Below are 21,079 nucleotides of genomic sequence, written 5' to 3' on the forward strand. Positions count from 1 at the left end.
GTGCGAGTAAGCTGCGTAATGGACTGGTAGGTGTTTCTACTTAAAAGGGCCTGTATTTAATCCGATTTATTTAAATTTAAATCTGTGGTGAGGTATGTGTGTGCGTAAGTTGGTGTGGCAGTAGGCAAGGTTTTTTTGGAAGGGGATTCTTCGTGGTGGTTGTCAGATGAGGTGAAGCGTTCAGTCTCCTGATGCTAGAAGCGGATTACCAGGAGAGGGCAGTGCGTCTAACACTATTTTTCACACCGGCTGTACCCGCACCAGCCCCAGACTGGGGTGATCCACCCCAAAACGCAAAGCCCGGGGGGCACTGGGGCTGCTCCGGCACAGAGGCGGCGAGCGGGAGATGGTCTGTCTGGGGTGGCCAGGAGTTCACTGGTTAATACTTAACGGGCAAAAAATGTGTTTGATTGACGTTTGTTTTGTTGATGTTTCATTCTGTGGGTTTTTTTCTTACCATGGCAACTTTAACATCATGACAAAACACCTACTTTTCCTCTCGGAGCCATCACTGTTGTCATGCCCAGTAGGTTATTTTGGTAGACAGGGGTTGTTCTTTTCAAGTGGAGGTGTTGCCATCTCCTACCAGATACCACCTCCAGTCTTTCCTGTCCTAAGAAGGCTTTCTCTGTGTGAACACCGTGTTTCAACCCATGGCAAAAAAAAAAAAAAAAAAAAAAAAAAAGGAGTTCTAATGGAAACTGCAGCATTTCCTCTACTGTACGTGACATAAATGCTATCTCACATAACTAAGGAAAGTAACCGAGAACAGTTAGTGGTGATTACCTTTCAATATATTGTGTACTTTGGGGCAGAAAAATAAATTATGAATAATGCCCGAGCATACTTGGAACAATTTGCACACTGTGCTGTGAGTGATGCAGACCTGCTGGTAGAAGAGTGTGCTAATAAATTTTACTTTGTGGCGGAAACAAGAGATTACAGTTTATTAGGAAAGGAGATGGCAATTTATTAAGATCAATCAAATATGAATGTCGAGCAAAAATGTTGCCATTTTTATTTATTTATTTATCTGGAAGCATGGGGGGTGCAATTATATAAAATTTGTTGTTTACCTGTGATGTTTCATTCATTATTAATATTTTTATGTTTAGAGGGAACCATAATTTTGCTGAAATGTCTTCCATAACTCCTGCACAATCGTATTCATAACTCACCTGAATGTTGACACATCCTGCTGTGTATATATAAATTAACTAGTAACACTGGCATTATAAAATGATGCATTAAATGAAGATGTGAATGGTAATTTAAAGCATGCCATGAAGTGAAATTTAAACCATTGTGCAACACTGAGGGGATTTAAAGAGCCTTCTTCATGCAGAATTTGCAGGGGCAATAAGGAAAATGACAGTTTCACATCAAAAAAAAAAAAAAGAGGAGCAACAGGGACACAAGCTTTACTGAAATGTTAATTGCTTTGGTGTTCTGTTTTGCTAGAGACACCATCAGCCTAAAAATCACTTTTCTGCCTGAAGATATTTTACCATGAGGGCATTAGCTGAAATTATTAAAAATGACCAAAAAAAAAAAAAAATGTTTACTTTGTCCTTTTTCTCAGCACTTTGTGGGTAATAAGTTTCACTGTTTCCTGTTTAGTCAGTTGTTTTCCCCATTTGTTTTCGTAGGTCTTTCAAACAGCAACAAGGGAAAATGAAGCATTCTCAAAACAGGAAAATGTGATTTAACCCTACAAAAATGGGCCTGGGGATCCAGGAGTGGGAATAGTATCCCAGACGGATTTTTCCCTCAGAACTGCAAACAGCAGCTTGCTTGTAAACCGGCCGGTGGCTCTAACCCGTCTGCTGAGCAGCGTCATTTGGCACTCACCTTCGCCACGTTTGGCGTTGGGCAGGCTCCTCCGTGCCACAGCAGCGCCGGCACCGAACTTCACCGGAATTACTCCCAAATTTGTACTCAGGGAGGGGGGTGCAGGATTTGACCCACCATCTGCTGCCAGAGCGCCTCGGGGGAGCTGTTTGGCCCTGCCTGCCCAGGGGAACATCCCCAGGACCAGAACAGATGAGTTGCTGCCTTAGGTAGAAATTGCCTTGTACTGGGACTAGACATAAAATTGCCTAATTTGGGTCAGGTTAACTCTGGTTAGAGGAGGTCGCACTACGTGGATGTCTTGTCTTTTCTTCCTTTCTCCCTTGCCCTGCAGGCAGCTGGGGCTTTTCAGTAGGCTTCTGCGTGAAGAGGTACCGGCAGAAGTCGGTGAATAAAGCATCTATGTAAAATAATGCCACAACAAAACCATTTCTTCCATTGCATTCATCTTCATTGTAATTCATAATTTGTTTCTCTGACTTGGACCTTGGAGCCTAATATCCATGCTATGCTCCCGGGATTATTTTTTTTTTCACCTAGGTGTTGATACCGCCACTTACTATGAATCAGCTCTCGTGGGCATGCGGTGCCAAATAGCCACCTAGTCTGCCACGCTCGATCCCAGTTATTTTTAATTTCTTACTTTATGTGTTCAGTTTTAAACATCCCTGTCTGATTGTCTCTGTCTGCGATGACTCTCCGTAATTGAATGGAATTAAAGTGGGAGTTTATGGTTCTTCTTGGTCTTTTAAAATATTTTGCTGGCTTAGAAATGCATTATATTTCATGGTGACCTTACTTAACAAGTGCTACCATCTCCGTTACTAAGGGAATAGACTGAAGTTTTTAGCCCACAGCAGATGTTGGCTGAGCTTGCAGGTATGAAGCTTTTATATGAAAGGGTATAAAATGCTTTAAAAATACGGCTTACAGGTTCTGTGTCCAGAGCTCCGTGCTTAGACAGCACCTTTCATTTTGAAAGTGTTTCGCAAATACTGGTCTGCAGAAGATCCTGAAATGAGTAGCATTATCCCCGTTTTGCAGATGTGGAGACAGAGGTGTTGAGGCCATTGACTGCCTTTGAAATGGTGGGGGTGTGGGCAACTCCAGAGCCAGGCCAGAAATTTTGCAAACTGAGCTATCAGAGAGGCATCCTCAATGTGATAGCCATTTGAAAAAAAAAAAAACCCCAAACCAACCAAATTTCTAGGTGACTTACCCGAGGCTGGGGAGAATTGTCAGTGCCAGAGCCAGCACTATGCTTTTACTTTGCATGTAGCTCACAGCCTTGTCCATGTTACGCTTTTTCTGTGCCCCTGGAAAGAAGAGAAATGCCTTGAACAAAATCGTAGGCTTCATACAGTCTCCTTTTTTAGAAATATGATGAGACAGAGCTTGGTCCAAAGGTGCGTGATGAGGACAGGAGGAGGGCACTGGTCTTCCGTTGAGCTGCGTGGACCTGGATATGGCTGTATTAGAAAATAAGAATTGAAGGTGTGAGTTACTAGGTTTGAAGGTCGTGCGCGTGTGAGAAGTTTGTGCTGAGGAAGACAAGATAGATGAGGAGATTTCTAAACTGGGGTCTGCAGAGCATCCTGGGACTGGTCGGCAGAGACTGCCCAGGTGCGCGGCCCCCTCCGTGTTTCAGCTGCAGTTAGTAAGGGGGGGTTAAGTCACGGGGCTGTTTCCTACCGATGCTCCTTCGCCGTCAGTGCAGTTGGGGATGCTGCCACAGTGATGCTCTTAACAAGTGCAGCGGGGAGGAGGAGGAGGAGGTAGTCCACAAGAGAAACTGCTGTGAAAAGTTTACGTCTGTGTACTCTGTAATATATTCCCCAAAGCAATCTGAGTTCCTCAAGATTACTTTGAAGTTCAGGACAGGGAGGATTCTCTTAAGTGCAGGAGATAATTATTACTAGCTCATCACATACATTACCAGTTTATATTATTATTTAGTGTCCAGTGTGTTGGAATGCGTGCGTATTTATTTGCTTGACTTTGCATACATACAATGCTTAAAAATACCGGCTGTTCCCATGCCCTTCATGTGCTGACCTGCTCGGTGCGTGCGTGCCCCTTTAAGAGGCAGGCGCTTTCTGATTCATGTAGGCTGTTTCTGGCAGATTTAGGGTCTTGCAAAAGATGCCCTTAGTCCCTTATTAAATATTCATAAGAGGGTGGGGTCACATTTTTGTGACCTGAAAAAAATCCCATTAATAAATTTGTTATCTGACATGAAAACACTTTAGGGTGGAAAGCAATCCGTATCACATCCCATTTAACATCAGATCACAAGTTGTCAGTAAATTGGGTCCTTTGTCTTTGCTTCTTGTGAGGTTCTTTAGCAGCATAACTAATGGGGCTATTGTCTAACAGCCCTCGACTCCTGCAAATAAAGTACGGTTCTGCCTGGGAACGGTGTCGGGGCGGCTTCTGTCTTTTCAGTTACTTGCATGTGAAGTAACTAGCTGGATCAGTTTTGTCTTCAGAAACTATGTGAAAATGTAAAAAAAAATAAAATTGAAATAGCAGGAGAGATTTTACCAAATATTACTGCCGGAGATGAAGTGGATAGTAGCTTTTTGGGCAAGAGAAAATAGGTTACGGGGGCCGTAGTGTGCCGGGGTTGGAGACAGCACATGACAGGATTGTGTTTGTGCACTGAGGTCTGGGGGGGCCACAAAAACTATTTGTTTGAGCTCGCCCGTGTGAGAGTTGGAGGAAGCTTCTTCTGAGTGACGTGAAACCGCTAACCCTGCTGTTACAAAGATGCCGCAGACCCAAACACAACGTTTCGCTTCCTCTAAGCTCGAGGGCTTGGCTGTCTTAAAAACAGGTAGCGGTGGGTCCCGTTGGTCAGGTGCTGGCGTGAGCTGCACAGGGGTGCAGCCCCTGTCCTGGGGAGGTCTGAGCATCCCACCTCCTGTCCTGGGGTATCTGAGCATCCCACCTCCTGCCCCGGGGTATCTGAGCATCCCACCTCCTGTCCTGGGGTATCTGAGCATCCCACCTCCTGCCCCGGCGTGTCCGAGCATCCCACCTCCTGCCCCGGGGTGTCTGAGCATCCCACCTCCTGCCCCAGGGTATCTGAGCATCCCACCTCCTGCCCCAGGGTATCTGAGCATCCCACCTTCTGCCCCGGGGTATCTGAGCATCCTACTGCTGTGGTGGTGACTGACCCCCCTCTGCTTTGGGAAGGGCGGAGGGGGAAGATAAGATGTTCCCGTTCGCAGGCCAGGCACACTAGTCTGGTTTGGTGCAAACTCTTATTAGAGGCTTCTTGGGGTTGTATTTTATTATGATTATTATTTTGTGATATGGAAATGCTGAGCTTTCAGGGGCAGAACTGTCAGGGAAGGTGGGAGCACAGTAAAAAGCCACTTTTCACGGGAGAAGAGAAAGTTGCTGTGGAAGGAGGGAGAGATTCTCCCTCGGTGCTGTGTGGCGCTTCCACCGCACCGTGCCCGAAGCGGCTGCCGGGAGCATTGTGCTCGCTGACACTTTCCCCCCCCGCTGCTGGCACCCACTCCCCGCCAAAGAGATTTATTTCGGGCGGAGGGGGGGGGGGGGGAAGACGGGGACCACGCCGGGGCGGGGGCTTTTCAGCAGTTTCCCGGCGGGTTGCTGCGGGGACGGGCTGCCGGCCGGCGGGTCAGAGGGCGCGGAGGGGGCAGCGCGGTGCCCTCCGCCGCAGGAGCAGCAGGAGGAGGAGGTGGCGGCGGCGGCGGAGGGCCGGGCCCGCGGGGCGCCCCGTTCCGGGGCGGGGTGTGCGCGGCGGCGCAGGGCGGGGCCGCGCGGGTGGCGGCGCGCCGCGGCAGCCCGTGAGCAGCGCGCCCCGCCACTCCGTCCGCACCCGCGGAGGCTCCGCACCGCTCCGCCAGCCCGCTCCATGGCCCGGCGCGCCGCCCGCCGCCCGCCGCCGCCCAGGTGGGTGCCATGAGGGGGGTGGGGTGGGGTGAGGGCGGGGGGGGGGGGGATGGGGGGGCAGGCCCGCTCCCAAACTGGCGGAAAGAGCCCGGAGAAGCCAAACGATGCTTCAGCCTTCGCGGTCCTGACTCCTCGTGTCTGGGTCCGAGTTTCCCGGCCGGTTCCGCGGTGTGCTCCACCGCGTGTGAGAGGAGGGAGGTGCCGAGTGCGCGCCTCGCAACTTGCTAAAGGTTTTTAAAAGTGATTCGGTGTGTTTCGTGTCTTGCCTGTCTTTTGTTCTGACAGTTTGGGTGCGCGTAGCTGGCCGGGCGGCTTTTCCGTGAGTGCTGTAGTTGTGGAGAAGAGCGAGGAAGGAAGGAAAGTGCCCGGAGCCGGGTGCGATACTTTGTCAGGTTGAAATGTCAGGAACCGGGATTGCTGAATGGATTCGCCAGTCAATTTACCAGGGGGAAATTAAGTGAGTGAGCTTTGTTTTTGACATTGACTGGTGTTATGAACCCCAGCGAAATAAATGTAACGGGATCTAAACGTAGCTGAGGGAAGTGTCAACCCTGCGAGCCGGTGTTGCAGGGCAAATGAGATGATTTTTTGAGGGTGGTGGTGGGGAGGAGGGAACCCTTAGGAAGTGGGTGGTAAGTTTAGAGCAAAGTGCATATACACTCTTCCTCTTTGGAATTAACTCCTTCGAAGCCAGCTTGTTTTACAAAACGCTGAGGGTTTCGACTTGTCCTCGTACTGGTGGTAGGGAGAAGCCACTCGATAAGGCGACACGGTCGTCTCGGTGCATGTGCCGGCGCTCGAAGCGCTACCATTTTATATTTTTAAATAAAAACAAGTTTGGTGGCAGGAAATGTGAATCATTCGGGGTGACTAAGATCTGTTTATGAAAACGAAATGGTCGGATTTATTCTAGCAATGAGTGTTGAATTGCTAACTACAATAAATCGCTAAAGTTTATTTCTAATAAAAAGTGACTTACACAGGATAGTTTACCTTTTATAAATAAACTAAAACGTTAAAATCTTTTTCATTTGGATCAGAGCTAATTTTCATGCCTGATGCTCCCGGGCCTGATCCTGCAATGACTCGTGCATGTGCAATAGCTACAACAGGAGAGGAGTCTCTCTCCCCCCCCCGAAGCAGCAAGCACTCTGCCTGCTGAATTACTGTGTGCCAGATCGGGCCCCTCATAAGCATGTTTGCTGCACAGAGCTTTCAGGCATCTTACACCTCTTTACATCAAGTTAAAAAGCAATTCTGTTTGCTTCTAGCTCTTTTAAAAGTCACGGCTAAAATAGGTGTTTGTGCGTGAATATGTCATTAGAGCGTGCTTCTGTCTTAAGAAATGGCTTTTGTTGATTGTGTATTTATTGCAGTAGCAGCCTAGGAAGTCTCTAAAAGCAGGCACTCTCCTCACAGCCAGCGGAAAATCTGCTGTCAGAGGGCTTTCAGTGATCTCCTGTGACTACTTCCAAAAAATTTCATTGATAAGGCTGCAGAGATGAAACCCAAATCCTGCCTAAACAGAGTAGCTGCCTTGGCCTAGACGGTGATAGAGCTGAACTGCAAACTGATTGGTCTGACACTTTATAATCAAAGTTGATTTATTGTTCATTAGTAGTGCATTAGCCCTTTCAGGCAAGACAGTTATTTGTGTAGTGGCCTGTCAAACAAAAGACCGCTAGCACCTGTCATTTCTAAACCACGAGATAAGCAAGCAGATATTAAGATAATGCAAATAGAAGTACACTGGAATGAGGTAAAGTTCTAGCAATTTCTCTGTAAGAAATACCTTTTTATTTAACGTGCTCATGTTTAGCATATAGAGGAATCGGACTAGAGAGCGAAGGGGTTCTCCTACACCCGGACCGTTGGGGAGGGGAAGGCGTTAGGGATGAGCTGGGCGTGCGTGGCGTGTGGTTTCAGAGCACCTAACGGGGCAGATAATGAATTGGGAAAAGCCAGTCGCTGGTACGGAAGATGCGAATGCTATTTTGTACCCTCAGTTTAATTTTGTTTGATTTTGGGTTTAGCGTGAGAGCAAGGTTGAGGCACTTCTCGTGTTTTGTCCCCGACTCCTTCCTCCTCTTCCCAATGGACAGATGTCATGAAATGATGCTCTTACTGGCAGGGGTTAATTATATGAAAACTTGATGACATCACGGCAGAGCTGTGAGAATGTCAAAATACATCTGCTGCCATATTCAGACATATTGCTCTCCCTCCTCTCCCCCTATATCAGCTCCCCTCCCCTTCTCAAAAGGGAATGATCTCATGACATAAAACAGAAAACAACACAAGTGTCAAAAGAAAACAAAATTAGTGAACTTTTGTCTGCCACCATAGAAACGAGGATTAACTTATGTTATTCCAGAGCATGGAATGGAGACTATCTGCATGAGGATATATAGTGTATTGTCTTCTGTGAATTTTCATTTGACAGGGATTTTGGAGGCTGTGATCTTAATTAAATCTCAACTGACTCAAATAATGCATCTAAAGGCATGCAGTGTTGCGTAACCTTGCTGAGTTGGTAAACCATAAATCATCAGAAAGCTTATGATAGGAAGGGCTGCTTTGAAATTTTTTTTGTTTGCTACAGTTGGTTTATTTTTTTGGTCTTGTTTAACATACACTTTACTGTGCTGTACCACCGGGCCCTCCCTTTTTTTTAAGCAGCATAATTTTTCCTTTAAAAAAAAAAAAGAGATAAGCTCTGAGACATGCTCTGACCAGTCGCTCAGCTGAACTAAAGAGAAGCCATAAATATCATGGGATTGACAGGGAAGAAATGAAATCCCAGCGCTGGCTTTCTGGGGATCTCGCTGCTCATAGGAAGGTGTGGGTGCCTCACGTTGTTCTACAGCTGGATGAGCCCTCTACACGTTTGAAAAGTGTAACTCTCTGCTCCACGATGAAACTTATGCTGGGGTGTAAATAGTTATTAGCCACCATTATGGAGTTGTAACGTATCGCCCCTGGGTTGTAATGGGTCACAGATGGGTTATTGCACTAATGGATGGTGGGCTTTGACGTCTGCGCAAGTTGAGTTGATTTGAGTTGCGTGCAGGGAAGAAAAGGGTTGCAACAGTTGTGTGGAGAAGGTTAAAGGGGATTTTTAGGCATTGGAAGTGATGTAGGGCAGTCAGAGTGATTTCTTCTGCACATTGTAACCTGGCAATGCTCGAGCACTGATGTTCTTTGAGAATCGTGTTGTTTTCAAAACACTGAAGCTAAACAAATTACTATTTCAGTGTAAAATGCTTTAGTTTCTGTATTTGTGGTTGCATGCCCTGGGCAGCTGAAGGAAAGGTAAAGGGAGAAGGATTTTTGCATTCAAAAGTTTAAGGAGTTGCAAAGCCCTTGTGCTTTCTTGCTCTCTATTTCTTAATCGTTTTAGAGCTGCTGTAGACAAACCTGTGCTGGAAGGACACAGCGCTTGGATTTACCTTATAAAAATGTTTCCCGGTAGCAAGATAACTTACCGATGTTGTTTTCTCCCTTCTTTGCTAGGGAAAAGCGGTAGCAGGGGTAGTTTTATCAACACCTGCAAAACTAGATTGTGGGAAAGTCCTGACACCATAAGCTAAATTTGTTATTGTTTGGTGAAAGGCTTGGCTGGTTTTAAGCAGTTTGTTTGTTTTATTGAAAGCAGAACTGCATTACTGGAAACTACTTTGCTGTAGTTCAGTTAAAATGTCCTGTACTGTTTTGTTTTTATAAGGTGCTTACTTGCTCAGCTTTGCTTTCCAGTTATAAGGAAAGGGGGGAAAAAAATACATCATGCACTCATCTGCAGATCTAAAGTGGCCATGGAGAGACTGGGGAGGGAAGCAGCACTGGCAAATATCTCTTCCCCAGCCTTTTCCTTTTTTTTTTTTTTTGCCTTTTTTTTTTTTTTTTTAAACCTTTCCAGCACAGTTTCCTCTGCTAGCAGTAGGATCTGTAGCTTGTACTGAAGTTGAATGACTGTTAGAAAACCCAGACTGAATATTGAACAAGTAAGTGCAATTGCTAATTGTTCTGTGTACTAGTTTCGGACAGATTTGCCTTCATTGATTAGGTAAGATGCTCTGTTTGGGAGGGACAACACCCCCTCCTCCCCAAACTGACAACGGGTTTTAATTTTTAAGCTTTATCTTGCCCTTAAATCTGAAACATCATTGTTCAAATAACTGAGAACAAGGTAAACCAACAACATCAAAAAGGTCGGCTTCTGTGATTTCTCAAGGGCTTGTTATTTTGTACTTTCCAATTCTATTTGATGTCTTGACAAAACAAGATGACACAAGGGAGAATACATTAAATTTTGATTTTCATCTAACCTGTTACAGTAGTGGCAGCTTAATTTCTTTTACTTTTTACCGAAGACGGCTTTTTGCACAATTACTCTAATTGCCACGCCACTTTATGAGAAGGTTTCTTTACGGGTTTCCCATTTGCCTTGATTTTGCGAGGCATTTTTTTGAACGTGCTTTGACCTTTAACACGGCAAGCTTGCTGGTTGGAGTGTGTCTTCATTAGAAGTAAATCAGTGAATGGCAAGATTGTCAAAGAAGCAACTGATGTTTTCTCATTAGAATCTAATTTGCACCGTTGTGCTTAGCTGTGATGTTCAGCTGTAGGTGTCTGCCATAGGTGTGAAAAACTGCACATTTTAAGCAAATAAAGTTTACAACTGTTATAAAGGCTACAGTTGCAACCGAAGTGGCAAAGCCTAATCCAGTGTTTAAGCAGAGCTCTGTTTTGTTTGGGAACTAAACAGCATGGTTTAACCAGGTGAATATTTTTCAAGAGCTCGACTAATTTTTTTCAGCTGGCCAGGTCAATATATGTCTTCTCAAATGCCCCAAGTTTGACGAGCAGGCAGCGACGGGTTCGACTCGTGCAGGAGCAAATACTGAGGGAGTGGAGAGAGGGTTCATCCTGCCCTAGAAATCCCTGCCGGGAGTTGGAGTTCTTCTTAAAAATCTGCCACAGGGAAAGGGGAAAGGGAAAAAAAAAAAAAAAAAAAAGGTCCCTCTGTATAACACTTCCTTTTTGCTCACATGAAATTCTAGGCATGTTAAATGTTGCCGGTTCAATCACGGTCTTTTATTATTTAATTAAGCTCTCCTTAATGTATTAATGAATTAATACACAAATGTAAGGAGTCTGACATGATGATCATTCTCAGTATATTAAGAGTGTTTGGGAGAGAGAGGGTTTTCAAGGGCTTTAGGGGTATTTTAGATGTTTCTAAGCAGGATTGCTTTTGGTTTATTTGAGGCTTTTTTGGCAGAATATGTTGATCTAACATTTCCTTTCCTAAACTCTGGAAAAAAATAGGGATTTTTTTTTTTCTTTTTTATAAACTGAATCATTATAAAATATCACCACTGTTCAGAACTATGTACAGCAGGCTATAATTTTTCCTCTCATGCTGGAGCGGGAAACAAAACCAATAACTTTATAAAATGTGAAAAATTATGATGATAATCTCGAGGTTGAAATCTCACTCAGCTTATTAAATGAGATTTGGTTGTGTGTGTTCCGGTTTAGTCTCTATTTGACAAATGTTAGATGTAGAAAGGAATTAATTTATGTAAACTTTATATTTTTATGCAAATTAAATGGGTATTTATTATAGCAGAAACAATTATCCTGGCACTTAGTGAGAAACCTGGTATGCATGAGAAGTGGTAGATAAGATCAGATGTTTCATCTGTAAACAAATACGAAAATATTCCCGTTTTTCCTCAGCTAGAAGAGAATACAGAAGACAGCAGACATCCTGACATGCCGGGGAATGTCAGCATAGCCCATCGCACTGCCTTCCGCAGGTCAGAGGGAGATCTTCCCTCCTGATAAAATATAATAAACAAAATTATAATAATAAAATGCTAATTTAATTTTAAAGAGGGTTTCCCCCCCCGCTCTCTTTTAATAGGGAGTGGTATTGTTACGGAGAGAACAGTTATGCTAATGACAGACTACTTAGCTGATTTTACATTAATATAATAAACATTACCTGTCTTAATGTGTTGTACTGTGTTATGGCAAAATAACTAAGCCTAAAAGTGAGATTCCATTTTACATAATGAAACAGCGTTGCAGTTTCTGCGTGAATAATTCTAACCGGCATTTTTTTGTTGTTATTTTGGAGGGTGAAATATTATGTCGGAAATGTTTTAGTCTCAGGATGGAAGCAGGTCCTGCCTTCAGCACTTCTTATTTTGCTGGGCTCTGCTCTGGCTTGTGGCATCGTGCTTCTCTCTTTGCCAGGGTATCAGTGGTTCATCTTCTCCTGTGGCATGACCAAAGCCGTCTTGCATTGTTTCGGCTGAGATTTTTTTTTACGTTTGAAATGTATTGCACATAATAGCTTTCTAATAAGACAGCTCGAGTTGTTTGTTTGTTTTTGCCTAGCCGTATCTATTTCTGTTTGTAGCCCAGTATTTTTAACTGTTCCTCAGCTACTTGCTCTTTCTGCATTCAGCTATGTTTTGCTCCGTTTAACTTTTATCACAAAATCTTTAACCGAAGAATTGCTGTTTGGAAATCTAAGGTGGCTGGTATGAGGTCTTACTGAAATCAAGTTTGAGCATACATCGCAGGGGGAAAAGGATTTTCTGGCAGGGTTATTCTTTATGAATTAAGGAAATCCTCCCCATCTTCCATGCGTGCCTGCTGACAGTTAACAGGACCACAACCGTATCCAACGCCGAAGGCACGTTGTGTGAAAACGGCATTCTTTTTTTCTTTTTTTTTTCCTTCCCCCCCCCCTTTCATACAAGATTAAACTACTTGAAATTATTTAGCTAGTATTTAATTATATTAATATCAGTGAAAATGGGGAAATGGAGATGATTAACTAGGACTAAATCATTTTCATCCCCGTGACCCTTGTCTGGGTTGTATGGAGGAGTGACAAATGCATCCCTGCTGAAGTTAAAGGTGAACTTGGCCCAAGTTTGTGGAAGTTTTTTCCTTGGTGGATCTCGCCAAAATACAGGTTGTTTGCAGAGCTTGAAATTGGGGGTAATGGAGGGGACGGGAGGGCTTCGGGGGATGCGGAGAAACCAGCAGGCAAAACCCTGGGAGAAATAGTGTCTGAAAACAATTGTGAGTATTAAAGACATTTTTTGCCGTTGATGGTATTAGCATGTCAGCAGGTCCATACTAGTACAGCTCCGAAAGCCAAATTGCAGCTGTATTTTTACCTTTGCTGCCAGGTTTACATGCAGCTGGGTATCTACCACACCCTATTGTTATCAGTCAACAATACCAAAAGTAGTTTATTAATCATATCAATAGCAACAATTGTGTTTCATGTGGAAAATAGAAATAAACAACTTAAAAAAAAAAAAAAAAGAAAAGATGAATTTCTGCTCCGCATGCTAACTTAGCATTCTTTAAATATATCTGCCAGTAGTTTAATTTGAACTTCAACTCCCTGAAGGCAGTAAGACAGAATTATTTTAGTTCTTCATAAACTGCCTTCTGTGATTCATTGTTAACTCATAAAACACGCTCATTTTCATGTACTTAAACAGTTAAGCCATTTTTAAAGTTGGTTTGTAATTTTTTTTGGCAACACATTTAAGTTGACATCTGAGAGATAGAAATCTAAAATTAATTTATAGCCCTCCATTTAGGTTTCGTTTACTATCGGACAAAATATCAGAAATAAATATTTTTTATCTAACGTAATGTAAAGTATATTGCACAGTATCTAAAATAAAGTTTAGTTTTGACTGAATACACTCAAAAAGGGACCCATAAATATTAGAGAGCTGTAGTTAAGAACTTACATGACTGTTTTAAATACTATTGATTTAAACCACTGGCTAGATTTTATGAATCAAAGTGTAATTTCCAAGCTTTGGCTATATTTCTCATCGCTAAAGCACTCTCTCTTGTGTGCCTTTAGCAGCTTTCCAGACATTCAACACGGGATTAAATGATAGTAGTTACAATGATCAATAGGTTAAGACCGGTACAATCACTCTTACCGCTAATGACCTCGGTAGTAATGGGTAATAAAGTGTGGGCTATAATAGCCTATTGCTGGTGCTGCATGCCCTTTGATTCCTAGTATTACTAGGGACTAGCTACATGAAAAAGTTGGACGTTGGGAGTTAAGAGAGTGGAGATATATATGCCATCATTCTTAACTATTTAAACTCCTCAAACCGTACACGTGCCCACGCTTGTCCGGGACACGCGTGTCATTTTTAACACGGTAGTTTCTGGTTTATTTGAATTTGTTCGTAAAAGGTTTCCGTGAGTTGCTTTCGTGAGCCGCTGAAGTACAAACTTTGGCTGAAGGTGGCTGTCAGCCGTGTTGATAAATGGAAGGCAGGACCTTCTTGAGGGGTGCAGATGTGGTGTGAAAACGAGGTTTCAGATGGTAGAATGAAGTTGAACGGATTAACGCAAACTCGTACTCCTAGATGTACCATATATATATATGTACATATATGTGTGTGTATATATAAAATTTTATTTTTTTCTCGCTGATTAAGTGCTACTGTTCTAGTAAAGAGTGTGCAGCTAGGAGATTCTTCACCGGAAGGTACATGGCCAGTTTTCAAAGGTAGGGCCAAATCCTTAGATTTATCCCAAGATAAACATGCAAAAAAGCCATGGAAGTGAATGGGAGTTGTCTCTGCATAGCTGACGGCAGAATGCGGCCCTTCGTATTAATCACCGATGTGTAGGGTTTACAGCACCCCACCCTATTCCTGTCTGCATCCCCGCTTGTCGTCATAAATCTGACTGAAGAGTATTTGTGTTGTCTATCTTCCAAGAAGGGCACAGAAAACATACTTAAACACGCTTCCTCTTCTGTTTGCTCAGGCCAACTTCAATGAGAGGTAGTACAAACCCCAGGGTAAAGTAAACTTCTCTGGGGATGAGAATAATGAAGGTGAGTCATGCTTCGGGGCAAAGATGGTGACGGCAGTATTTAATTAAATAATTTTCTACTCCCAGAAAAGTTTTTAAAAGACTACGGATTAAGATATTCAGAATTAATGGGGATTACCCATCCTGATGACTCGGTGTCCTCAGAGCTGGTCCTGTGTGGCCAGGCTACGACACGGCGCAGCGGCCGGTGGCTTTCCCGTAGGCACGGGCAAGTGACCGCGGGAGAACGGCCGGCGTCTTCGGCGGGACTGGTGTCTGACCCGTAATTAAATCTCCATTTGCCCGCGTTCACACCTGCCTGGGCCGCATTAGATACGTGGGAGCGCGCTTTGCCACGGGGAGTGCACAGAGGTCCTTGCCGTGTTTGCGTTAATGGGATGGCGGAGGCGTGCGAGCCTTCGCTAGGCTCTGCTCAGACGACGGTTTTCGAGGCGGTGTCTGGCCCTGGCACACGACATGTACACAACAACACGGGGAGATGTGCAGTGTACATGCGTCTGACCTTCAGGAACCATTTTTAGTTCATCAAAATTAGTGATGCTGAGAAATCAGGACATCAGTGCATAATGACTGTGAAATTAGGAATGAGAGCTTGCTATGCAAATGACAGGACAAATCATGTGAAAAAGTCAAGATAAACTGCATATTAAGACATTATGTTACATAAAATTAATACCGCATTTCTCTCTTGCTTACTACTACACTGGAAGATATTCTTTTTTAAACTCCTTTATCTTCTGATCAGCTATTGTCTGCTGACTTTTTTAAAAAGTGGTGCACAGAAAAAGTGCTAAACATATTATTACCTTTTATTGTAATACATGAGATGACAGGAGATCCTTTTTAGCAAAGTATATCCTTTACTGCTTTTAGTTTTGTGCTGTCACGTATTTGATTTGAAACTATAGAAAAGTAAGGTGCTTAAATATTACTGTTAAAACTCATATGGGTTTTGTCTTTTCCTCTATTGTTTTTTTTTCTTCTTTTTTTCCTCCTTTTCTTTTCCTTTTTTGGGGTGGGTTTCTAGGGAAATAGTCTTCTTGCATTACTAGGACTGACAAAATGGTTCTCATGTAGTCTGCAAATTAAACACAAGTGCAGTGATTATTTTGAATAGCTAAATTACATTCTAGAAAGCTTGCAGAATTCATAGCATTGTCATTAGGTATCCGCTTGAATACAATTTGTGTAACCTTGGCCAAGACAGCCTGTCATTTTAATGTCAGTGTTTTATCTGAACAAGACATCATCCTTTCAGATACAGTGTACAGGTTCCTTGCAAAGATGCCCGTGCAGAAACGTGTTAACAGTTGCAAATATGAAATGCTATCAAGTTCATCACTGTAGCTGTTTGTCACTGAAATGTCATGGAAAGCGGCTTTTAATGGTATCTCACATAATATGAAAGAATTGAAGACATCTGTATGCTGGGTGAATATGGAATGGTAAAGACATCGTGGTAGGGCCTTTCTGTTAAAATTGCATAGGAGTCTAGTGCTGTTATTCACATCACTGAGCCTTCCTTCAATTTTCTTAAAAACCTGTCGTAATAGGGTCTAGATCCCATCAGCGCGGGATACTCGGCTGTTGAATTTCTGTATGGAAGGCAAGGGCTTTCTGGGAAGGAAAGGACCCAGTTGACTGTTTCTTGAAAAAAAACCAAACACACCCCCCCCCCCCCCAAAAAACCAAAACCCCCAAAAATACCCAAAACCAAAAAATCTTAACAGGGTTTACCATATTGCTTGCTTTAAAGAATTTGCAACGCAAGAATGTTTTGCAAAAGGGGATTTTAGTCACCAGGAGAATGTGGTGGGGGGTACCTCTGTGCCTGCTGCGGTGGGCTGTAAGGACTCTCCTGCCTTCAGCACCCTCGACGCCAGGTGTGGGGTCCCCCTGCACGGGGATGGCGGGTGTCGCGGTGGAGCTGCGGCGATGCGCTCTGACCCCCTCTTTGCTCTCCTCTTGCGCTTCAGGTTCCAGTGTCGGTGGCTATGATGACACCTCAAGTGATCACTCCCCAGCAAATGCAGCAGATCCTCCAGCAACAAGTGCTAACTCCCCAGCAACTCCAAGTCCTGCTCCAACAGCAGCAGGCACTCATGCTTCAACAGGTAATTGTTTCCTTAACAGCTGCTCGGGTGGCTCCTAGAGATACCGGAGGGCTTCGCCTCCCGAAACGTTCCTGGGGAAAGCAGCTGCCCACATCTCTGGTCTCTACCTCGGAGCAGCCGTGCTCTGAGATGAACAGACTGCTCTTTTGTTTTTAATTCTAGAAATAGCTACTGGAAACAAATCCAGGGAGCAGTGCTAGGAGTGTTTCCAAGATCGGCTAAATAATACAGATGCATATTTAAGTGTCAGGACTTCGGCAGATGTCCCTGTTCTTTTGCCTGCATCCCCCAGAAAGCGTGGTGTGCCCTAATTGGAATAAACAAGGTAGTAGGGTGATAGTTCCCATTGTAGACCTCGTTATGTCCATCTGGAACTGGAAAGGACTATGGAAACGGTGGCAATAAAAGTGAAGAGATTTGCAAGCTGCTTTCAGCCAACGTATGCTGTGCGGCGTGTCGGTGTTTCTCACAGCCAGTGGTCCTTTTTCAGCTGAAAGTTGGCCACCGACAAGCCCCGAGGCTCCGTTATTGTGGGGTACGGCACGGTGGGGGCTCACGAACCCCGGGTGGGCGTCAGCATCTGCCCCAGCCCGGGACCTCGTGTGCCGCCTCCTGGCTGCCGCGCTCCCTCCTGCCCGTGCCGAACGCTGCCTGCGCCGTGCACATCTGGGGAGCAGGGAGGAGGAGAGTATTTCCCAGGATGTCTATGCATGTATTGAACAACACTTAATACAGTCAAACCCTATCATTTAGAAAGCATGTGTGTTTCACAACAGAGATTCGCCAGGCTCTCTCAGCAAGGGCATTTTGGCTTTGTTGTTACAATCAAAGGTCATTCCTTGCCTTATTTTAATTAGTTTGTGTAGAAAATGGTATGTTTTTCATCAGTTCATTTTGGAGATTACTTTTCAAACGATAATGCCAAGAATAGTCAGTGTGCACTGAATTTATTGTCGAGTTTCAAACTAAAGGTCAGACCATTACAGATAAAAGGATGCTATTTTTCAAATCACAGTTTGTGTGTTACACCGAAAGGGACACTGAATTGGCTCTCCACTTTGTTACTTACCATCTTTCCTTTTCTTTGTAGCAGCAGCTTCAAGAGTTTTATAAGAAACAACAGGAACAGTTGCAGCTTCAACTTTTACAGCAACAACATGCTGGAAAACAGCCTAAAGAGGTACAGACAATACCCATTTTACTTTCAAACCACAGATCCCCGGGGACTGTCTAGTAGCTATTAAACTGTCATTCATCTTATAAATGATTGCACAACTGAACTGACTCTATCGGGTCTCAGCTTTCAGATTTAGAGTTATTGTCCTGTTTTCGCCTGTATTTTCCTGTGCTTTCCATTTGCTTGCTGCCACATATTTTATAGCAGGGGACCATGCCTTGATGTTCAGTATGAGTACTGGAGCAAGCATCTAGACTTGTATCTTGGGAGAGTGCTTTCGGAAGTTAGTTATGTTGTAAAGGGGAGGGGGCAAGGCAGCAGGCCCAGACACGGTGCTGTCCTCTCTAAACGGTGCAAAATGCCGAGAGACGGTGAGTTTGGGATCGCGGTTTCCAACCGGAGAGGTTCTGGTTGCGCGTTCCTCGCAGCGTGGGCTTAGCAGGAGGGACCGCGCTGGAGCAGCGTCGGTGGTGACACCAAGAAGTAAGGTCCAAGATGCAGAGGTAGCGTGGGAACGCTGCCCGGTCACGGCGTGGTGGCAGGAGACCTCGCTCCGATGCCACCATGGTCCATGGCAGGAATGGGACAGGCCAGGGTGGTTTCTGCCCCTCCTTTCAACACACGTTCCTTTCAAAATACCTGTCACGTCCTGAACTTTGTTTGTTGATTTTGGCATGCTAAAATTTAATTTTGCTGTAGTTAGGTTTATTTTTAAGGCACCGAGTTCACCCCTCTAGTCACAAGGAGTTTGAGACTTTCACGTTCAAACTGACCTCGGTGCTGGCTTGGGTAGATCCTAGAAAGCCACCTCTTGGCGTGAGGCGCTGCGTGATGTCCTGCGACAGCGGCAGCGCTCGTGCGTCGCTTTGCAAGCGGCGCTGCTCGAAGCATGCACCGATTCCCCCCCCACCCACCCCCCCCACGAAATTTCGGCAAGTCGTGCCACCTGTGCCAAGTTTCAACCCAGAGTGAATTTTTCCAGCTGAGTTATAAACCCCTGAAAATAGGGGGGTTTATAATGGAAATGCTGACACAACCTTAACCATAGCACGCTTACGGGCGCCACTATAATAAAAAGGGAACAGATTAAAAAGTGTCTAAAATGTAAATCTAAAGGACTAACAGTAATTAAAATGGAAATGGCACAGGGAGGGAAGGCATGTAATTGTGAGATATCACTGTGCAGAATGCTCTCAGCTTTGTTTTGCTGGCTGTTTTTCTAATTCAGTAGGGCTTACTCATCAGTGGCAGTTCAATGCGCGTTAATGACTCTGGGATGCAGGCATCACTCTGGACAAAGAAATGATTATTGTGCGGTCAAAAGAAGTTCAAAGACAAGAAGGGAATTTCAGTTTTTTCCTTAGAGATCCACATTCAAGAGCATATAAATTAAGCCAAATGTTAAAAACCACAGTCTGAAAGCTGACTTCAAAGTCACAACTCTCTAATTAATGAACTGCGAGCTTCAGTTTGGACAAGTCGTGGTTTGATGCGCCCATAAATCAACATGACAGGTCTGTTTCACAGTCTCAGACAGCGCTTGTCATTGAGTCACATCAGATGTAAACACAGCAGAAAAAAGAGGGAATATGAAGGAGGTGCAATTGATCAACAGAATTGGTAAAAACCCACTTTTGAAACGCATTATGCATGATCACAGGAAATGGCGATAGCCTCAAGAGGCTTTCTCCTTCTGCTGTTGCTTTTTTGAATCAGATTTCTAACAGCCTTCAAAAGGGAGAATAAGAATTATGGAGCTTCTCCCCTGTGGCTGGCAGGCAATAACCCCCTGTTGTTATTTTGTGCTTCTTTCTTTTCAAAGGCGTCAAAATTTAGTTTTTTAAAGATCTTTAACTCTATATTTGAAGACAAACAATAAAGGGCTGCCACTGTCATTCTTATCAGTTACCAGGGATTGTATTTTTTCTTTCTGTTGCCACTTCTTATTAACCTCTTATTTGGTCTATTAGACATAGTTTTGAATGCAAGCCTGCATGCTGGGAGAACATGAAAGTTCAGATGAGCTCAGAGGGCAGATAAAGAAATTTGAAGGGGAAAGTTACACAGCAGAATGAACGATAAAAGTTAACTCTTCTAAATTGCTGTTGTCAGACAGGAGAGCATCTCAGACACAAAGATGAGGGCTTGGAGCTTAAAGAAAAAAATACTTTGTGTTAAAAAAGACGAGAAGGGAAGTTAGACAATGTGATGGCATTTCAATATCTAACGCACTGATTTACTGTGGTCACACTTCTGATATTACACTATCGAAGGCAACAATAAGAAAGGACTCCTTCCCGTTTCAAGAAGAGCATTTTAACACGAGAGCTGTTAACAGAACGAGGAGCCCAAGTCTCTTCAGCTTTTTCTAAGGTTTGGGGGAGGATATTTTTGCTGATGGTTTTAGTAGAGGCCCATTTCAACGATGCATTTCATCCCGCAGGTTTGTTCAGCCCCATTTTTCCTGCCTTAAGGAGGTTATTCTTGCTAAATTAGCATGCAAGCAGTGGTCTTCTCCCTTCATTTTATTTTTTTTTTTTCTTTTCTCCCCTCCCTCTCGTAGTAAAAACTGGCGGTCGGTCACATGGCGAGCAGCGCCGCGGTGGGGACCGCCGGCTGCCGTGCTAACGAGGGCCGGGTTGGTACCTTGACAGATGGAACAAGTGTATTCATGGACCGCATCCCCCAAGTCATTTTGTTAGCGCCTTGTGCCATTGTACCCTGGTGAAAGAAGAAAGGCACCACACATCTCCCAAGCCCCGCTGGTAAAAGGGGTCCGACCCCCGAGCAGGATAGCAGACAGATCCCAGGAAGGTTTATGGTGGGGTTTACTCGAGGGCTGCACGGCGTAGCAGAGGGCGAGCATTGCCCAGCACCAAAAAGGCGCTGGGGCGAGATCTCAGCCCCACGCCCACGGGGCTGCCTTCCCCCCCCGCCCCAAAGTCGGGTCTCCCCCAGCCGAGGGGGCTTTGCAGCTGCAGAAGGGTCCCGCTTGGTGCTGTGGCGCTGGACGGAGCGGGTTGTTTTCCGAACGGGGCCGTTTGTCCTCCGGCAGTTGTGACAGTTTATGTCAGGCAGTAGGGAGTAACCTAAGAAAGGA

General features: G+C 44.5%; 1 protein-coding gene across 28 annotated transcripts in view; it reads left to right on the top strand.

The window, feature by feature from the left end:
- FOXP1 (forkhead box P1) overlaps positions 1–21,079 on the top strand; it is a 389,835-nt gene that overhangs the window by 296,731 nt on the left and 72,025 nt on the right. For 24 of the 28 annotated variants that reach the window (XM_054837687.1, XM_054837688.1, XM_054837685.1 and 21 more), the window contains 2 exons: positions 16,665–16,802; positions 17,893–17,982. In XM_054837687.1, the coding sequence (XP_054693662.1) occupies positions 16,665–16,802; positions 17,893–17,982 (228 nt within the window). Of the gene's footprint in view, positions 1–5,643; positions 5,779–16,664; positions 16,803–17,892; positions 17,983–21,079 lie in introns of those variants that run through there. The other 4 variants (XM_054837703.1, XM_054837714.1, XM_054837712.1 and 1 more) reach the window with 3 other exon arrangements.

Source organism: Grus americana, chromosome 11, assembly GCF_028858705.1.
Source record: "Grus americana isolate bGruAme1 chromosome 11, bGruAme1.mat, whole genome shotgun sequence".
NCBI lineage: Eukaryota > Metazoa > Chordata > Aves > Gruiformes > Gruidae > Grus > Grus americana.